The sequence below is a fragment of the Plectropomus leopardus genome, chromosome 12 (assembly GCF_008729295.1).
Source record: "Plectropomus leopardus isolate mb chromosome 12, YSFRI_Pleo_2.0, whole genome shotgun sequence".
NCBI lineage: Eukaryota > Metazoa > Chordata > Actinopteri > Perciformes > Serranidae > Plectropomus > Plectropomus leopardus.
In genome coordinates this window covers 27,898,941-27,905,062 of record NC_056474.1, presented here as the reverse complement: position 1 = coordinate 27,905,062, position 6,122 = coordinate 27,898,941, and the positions used below count along the sequence as shown (strand labels likewise).

Below are 6,122 nucleotides of genomic sequence, written 5' to 3'. Positions count from 1 at the left end.
AAAAGGCATTTAAACAAATAATATCAATGACAAGGATATGATGGAAATCTGGGGTCTTCCCATGTGTTTTTTTTTTTTTTCAAGAAATAAAGCCAATTTGCTCAGGTTTCAAATGGTTAGGTCTAGTCAATAGTTCAAATTCAACTAAATTATTCTGAGAATATGCAGAGAATGGTCACATATACTCTGTAAATAAACAAAACAGCTGAATTCTTGAATCTCAACTAATTAGCTGGTGAGCACGGCCATTAATGTAAATAATAATAATAATAATAATAATAATAATAATAATAATAATAATAAAAAAATAAAAAAAAAAAAAAAAAAAACATGACCAAATATTGTTTTGCAAATACACTATGATACCTAGTAGGCTTGAAATTTATATTTTTTGTTTCTGTGTAAAAATGCATATATTATGAGATCAAATCTGTTGTTTGTTTGGGGGGATTTATTGAGGTTTATTTGTGTGCATCAATTTATTTTCAATTCGGTTCATCCCATTTTTTTCTGTCTGATTTATTTATATTGATTATTCGACTGACTATTTATTTCATTAAAATTCTTTTTTCCTTTACTCCATGGCATTGTCATTTAATGTGTGTGTGTTTATGTGTGTGTGTGTGTGTGTGTGTGTGTGTGTGTGTGTGTATTTATTTGTACCTTTTAAAACTCTTTTAAACACCTTGAGGGAGATTAGTTTTCTTGTGCTGCCTTCAGATGCCTCTCACAAGCATTCAAACATGAGAAATTGGTTTCATATCTTTAAAAAAGATGGAAAAAGGCAACAAGAAACTCGGCAAGAAATGTCTACTGAAAAATGAACTGTCAAAGTAGGGGAGAAAATGACCTGAAAATTAGCTGGGATGATTACTGTGTATTATTAGAAAAATAGTTGACCAGGGAGGGAAGGAAGGCGGAACCTTTGTTCCCTTATCTTTGTCATCCCCTCGGGCTTGTATCAACGTTGCACAGGTCATCGTTTAGAATGAACGCATGCATAGCAGAATAACCTAACAGGACGGTCGCTCTCTTGTTAGCCATTTATATTGTTTATAATAATTTGTTTTGCACGTTTGACTTAGCACAATGAGCAGGCGCGTTTTAATTATTACCCGGCTTCATTTATGACAGTTACTTTAGCTCGGTTAGCTAACCTGTAGCAGAGTCCCAGCTGTCATTCATGCAGCCCAACTTCAGCGAAAGTTAGCTGCGCATTTATACGCGTCCGTTAAGCTAACATCATGTCACAGGAGGAGCTTTTTCTAGACTCGGCACCAGCAGGACAATTAAAAAGCGAAGTGAAGGAGGCAAAGAGCAGAAGTCGGCTCGGTGTGGTGGTCACAGGGGTGCTGGGAGGGTCTCTGGTCGCCCTGTACGCGGTGGCTGCTCCGTTTGTGGCTCCTGCCCTCAGGAAAGTCTGTCTCCCGTTTGTCCCCGCGACTACAGCTCAGGTGGAGAATGTCCTCAGGGTGCTGCGAGCCCGGTCAGGGACGCTGGTTGACATTGGGAGTGGAGATGGAAGGATAGTAAGTGCTGTGTTCAGTGTGGATATAGAGGCATAAAAAATAAGAATCAGTGCTATAGAAGTAAACAGCAATATTGGTGACATGCTCATTATACTGATAAATCCCTATGTGCCTGTGGTAAAACACATTTTCTCTATTTTTCTTAGTCATAACACTGTTTACTGTTACTGAACGCCAAACCTGTCTCCTCTGTGGCAGAGTTAAAGTCCCCATATTGTAAAAATCTGATTTTCATGACTTTTTGTCATTACAACACAGGTATAGGTCTTATATAATACTGTTTAAGTATCAAAACATTCAACCCACACAGAAATGTGCACAGCCCATATTCAGAAGCTGTGGCTTTAAACAAGCTGTCAGGACTTCTGTGAAGTTGTGATGTCACAAGCATATTATATGAAGAGCCTCAGTAATGAGCCCTAAAACCGTAAAGGGGTTAGCATCTCAGCACCTCTGGTTCCCTTGTCTCTCTTCAATGTTTTTTTTTTTGATTGTGTTTTTGGTTAGAAGCCTAAAACTGTGGTTAACACAAGCTTCAGTGAAAGTCATGATTAGTTCTTTGACATAAATACATCATTAAATACCCAATTTGTGAACTAAGAAGCTCTTATTTGTCTTTGAAAAGGTGGTTGCTAACAAGTGACTAAATGAGACTAAAGAATGTAATCACATCTAGCTGTGCCAAAAACTGCTTCCCGGCCTCATTTTGGTGGTGACTTTTAATCATTTGATTTAAGTATTGTTTGTTTATAGTGTAACATTAGCTTTTAACTCCTGCCAATCGCATTAAACCAAAAACATTCTTAGATTCATCCTAATGCAAGTGTTGCTACAGTTACTTCACGTTGCTGAATTGAATTCTCCTCAGTTGTCCTTCCTCCTGCAGGTGATAGCTGCAGCCAAGCAGGGCTTTCAGGCATCAGGCTTTGAGCTGAACCCCTGGCTGGTCTGGTATTCTCGCTACAGGGCTTTGAGAGAGGGAGTCCACCGCTCCACCTCCTTCCACATCTCTGACTTATGGAAGGTCAGTGATACATGATTGGTAAAGTATAGTATATGACTACATTTGGGGGAAATGCATTTATTTGATAATAGCAGTCAATGTATTTTTGTTGTTATAGGCATACGGTGTCACATAAAGGAGCAGTGTTTAGGATTTAGTGGCATCTAGTGGTGGGGATTGTGTTCATTCTTCAGAAGGTTTTTACCGGGAGCTGAATTATCTGCGAAGGTCTCTTCCTCTCCAAAACAAAAGCACTAGGTGATTTAAATCTAGTGGAAATAGCATGTATTTTCTCCTAATGCTAAATATAGTAAAAACTATGTAATCAGGTAGAAAATAGTAAAAGTGACAAATCCCAAGGCAAAAGCTCAGAATAACATCTAAAAATAATACAATGCATGCTTTTATACTTTGACAGCTGTTGGATTTAACAATTTAACAGTATGAATGTAACAATTTTGTTTGCACAGTGTATTTTAGACTTACTGTAGGAGCTGAGCTGGAATTTCCAAGATTAAACAAAAATACACAATCTTGCTAAAATGTATGTCATATGCATGAACACAGCCAAAATGATCAAAAAAATGAAGAATGGAAAGTGTGTAAAATGCACCAAACAGTTCCTAAGAGTTAAAGTAATTCCATTTTTTACTCCAGTGAATGTGTATATTTTGAAAAACTGTATGTTATGTCTGCATCTGCCACCAGTTGATATTCTCTGCAATTAGGTGGAAAAACACATGTGTATATAGCAGTATCAGCAATCAGCCCAAATGAGTTAAAAAGTTTCAGCATATCAAGTATCGGCAAGAATCCAATATCGTACATCCCCTAAAAAAACATACTTGTTATATTCCACTTCTTTCTGATTTCTTTGCAGGTCAGTTTTGCTCAATACTCCAATGTTGTCATTTTTGGAGTCCCTCAAATGGTGAGTTCTTCTGTTTGCGCTGCTGTCATTTTTAGCAGCATTTTTATTATTGCATTTTAAGCTTATTATCAATGCCATGTTTGCTAATGGAAGTTACTAAATTAGTAAAGCATATAGTCAGTAGGTGGGTTTCTAATACAGACTTGCGCAAAACATAAGCAATATTTTCAACTGCATTGCCACTGATGGATATTTTGCGCAATGTTGTGTGACTTTGCTCTCGTGATAACATTACAATAACCATGGCGATGGATGTTCAAAACTTTGACTGGTTTATTTCTATTGCAGCCACTCAATAAAGCCAATCAAATATCAGCGTAATTTCTTTGTCTAGTATAATAGTTAAGAAGATCTCTGTCTCTTCCTCTGTCCGCACATACTAAGCCATGTTTTGTAGAATGTATTGTGACTTTGTTGTACTTTGTCTTCTTTGGGTTTAATGGTGGTTGGCATCCATAAAGTCCCATTACCGCTACCTGCTGTTACACATCATATAAGCTATAAATGCAAAAAAAGTGTTTCCATTGCAGTTTTGCGAAATATGCCGAAATTGCCGTGTTTCCATTAGGCATATTTTGTATCCGCAATTTCATTTTGTGCAATTTGAGGGTTAATGAAAAACCTGTTTAGAGTGTGCACTCTGGTTGGCTAGTTTAAGTAACTGAATGAAATAGTACAATAGATAAAATCATTTATTGTTTGTGAGAAATTGCACCATCCACTTCACTAGAGAGAGCAATTAAATATGATCAGATGTTCTTGACCTCGGTTGTATCATTGTATTGCCTGAGTGCTCTTTTTTAAAATCGCCAAGTAAGTTTTCAGAATCCCAAAGTGGTACCCTTGATGTTTTGATTGTTGCTTTCTGTGTCTGCAGATGGACCAGCTGGAGCTGAAACTGGCAAATGAGTTACCGAGTACAGCCAAGGTGGTGGCCTGCCGCTTCCCCTTCCCTACTTGGATCCCCGAACATACCGCCGGGGAGGGCATAGACACTGTGTGGGTGTACGATGCCAAGACATTTAAATCACACGTACAACGTGGGATGACAAGGAAGACAACACCAGAACATGAAGATACACCAGATTCCCACACATAAATGCCAACAATCAGATATTGTTAAATTTTCATCATGGACTGCAACCCTGAGATGTGGTCCTGTTTTGAATCCATGCAATTTCCTTTGTGGGGTGGATCTGAAATGGGTGGAAAAAACTGATGTTCAAGTTTTAAAATGTGCCAAATGGTAGTAAGTCTTTACACATCAATGTCAAACTGAGCGAAGTAGAAAGACAAAACTAATTGGCACTTGCCTTAATGAGTGCTTATACCATGCTAAGGGGTAACATCAGTATTTTTCAACCTGGACCCTATTTTCCCATGTTTTTGTGTCAAAGTCACTAATAGGAGCAACAATTTTTAAAATTGGTCCAGTACTGAGCGAGAGAGTTGCAGCCGTAGTGGCAAATTTGTGCACTGTCAATTAACGTCTATTAGAGCCCAACCGATATATCAGTCAGCCCATTTTATCAGCTGATATTGGCCTTTCACAGATATATTGTTATCAGTGTATATGTTGTCCCATATGTACAAATATGAAACTTTTTTTTTTTTTAACAGAACATAATTTAGAAAAAAATGCTTGAAGTAACATATAATAATAATATAATAATATAATAATTAAATTCCCAAATAGGTGTTCTGTTTCTGTGCACTGATTTTATTTTGCCAGTAAATGTTATTGTTAAACTGAAAATATCCTGCCTCCAAAACATATCTTTGTCAAAAGTGTTTTATAACCATATTAGAGGGATAGCTGAAATAGATCAGATAAGATAGATAGTATATCTGCTGATATATCAATATCGGGATTATTTTACTCCCTAATATTAGTATTGACATGGGCCCTAAAAATCCAGTACAAGTCAGGCTGTAGTGAAAATATGGTGGCTCTACGCACACTTAAATTCCGGTTATTTAAGTGGAGTTTGGTGATAATTTGGGGGCTGTTTCTGGTGAAATAAAAAAGATATTACTCTTCAACAAAAAGGTCACAGACACATTCCAATAATCAGAGCCTGTGAGTTGCAAAAATGAGCATGTTTACAAGTTGTAAATTGATGATGCACAAATGCCCCACATGGCTTATTTTGCTCAATTCTGGACCAATTCTGTTCCCATAAGCCACTTAGACACAAGAAACATGGGAAAATAGGATCCAGATTAACCCCCCCCCCCCCAAAAAAAAAAAAAAAAACAGTCATCCTTCAAAGTCAATTTTCTCCAGTTATCAGAGGACAGTCAGCTCTGCATATGTGCACACTAGTGAAACAAATAGGTATTTCATGTTCCATACATTTGTGGGGCTCAAAATCAGACAAGGGATTAAAAAGAACATCAGTAGTAATGAGGTCAGTGTACTTTTTGGTCTTTTAATTGTCTTTTCAGAAACAGATCAATGAAAAAAAAAAAAACCACTCAAAACTATTAGTTATTTCATTTTTATTACAAAATCCAAAAAGGACAAATTAAAAACATCTGTTTTTAGTGTTCAGAGCAAGAAATGGAATATATATCATAGTAATGTCACTTTATTTTCTTTTTTTACTTGTAAATAAATAAATAAATGGATAAATAAATAAATACCAAGAAAATTAAA

At 36.6% G+C, this 6,122-nt stretch overlaps 1 protein-coding gene across 2 annotated transcripts; it reads left to right on the top strand.

Moving 5' to 3' along the window:
• Positions 1-981: 981 nt before the first annotated feature.
• atpsckmt (fATP synthase c subunit lysine N-methyltransferase) lies at positions 982-5,106 on the top strand. 2 transcript variants are annotated; one of them, XM_042497230.1, is made up of 4 exons: positions 982-1,529; positions 2,416-2,553; positions 3,413-3,463; positions 4,341-5,106. In XM_042497230.1, the coding sequence occupies exons 1-4, from the start codon at positions 1,245-1,247 to the stop codon at positions 4,560-4,562; spliced, it is 696 nt and encodes a 231-aa protein (XP_042353164.1). In that variant the 5' UTR covers positions 982-1,244; the 3' UTR covers positions 4,563-5,106. The 2 variants fall into 2 exon arrangements, with proteins under 2 accessions (XP_042353164.1, XP_042353163.1); XM_042497229.1 differs by having other exon boundaries at positions 2,398-2,553.
• Positions 5,107-6,122: the final 1,016 nt, after the last annotated feature.

What these genes read in the sequence shown, in the direction of transcription:
- atpsckmt (XM_042497229.1), top strand. Translation starts at nt 1,245, where the DNA reads ATGTCACAGGAGGAGCTTTTTCTAGACTCGGCACCAGCAGGACAATTA. An exon ending in ACATCTCTGACTTATGGAAG is followed by an intron (nt 2,554 to 3,412) that starts GTCAGTGATACA and finishes ATTTCTTTGCAG; the next exon opens with GTCAGTTTTGCTCAATACTC. An exon ending in TTTTTGGAGTCCCTCAAATG is followed by an intron (nt 3,464 to 4,340) that starts GTGAGTTCTTCT and finishes CTGTGTCTGCAG; the next exon opens with ATGGACCAGCTGGAGCTGAA.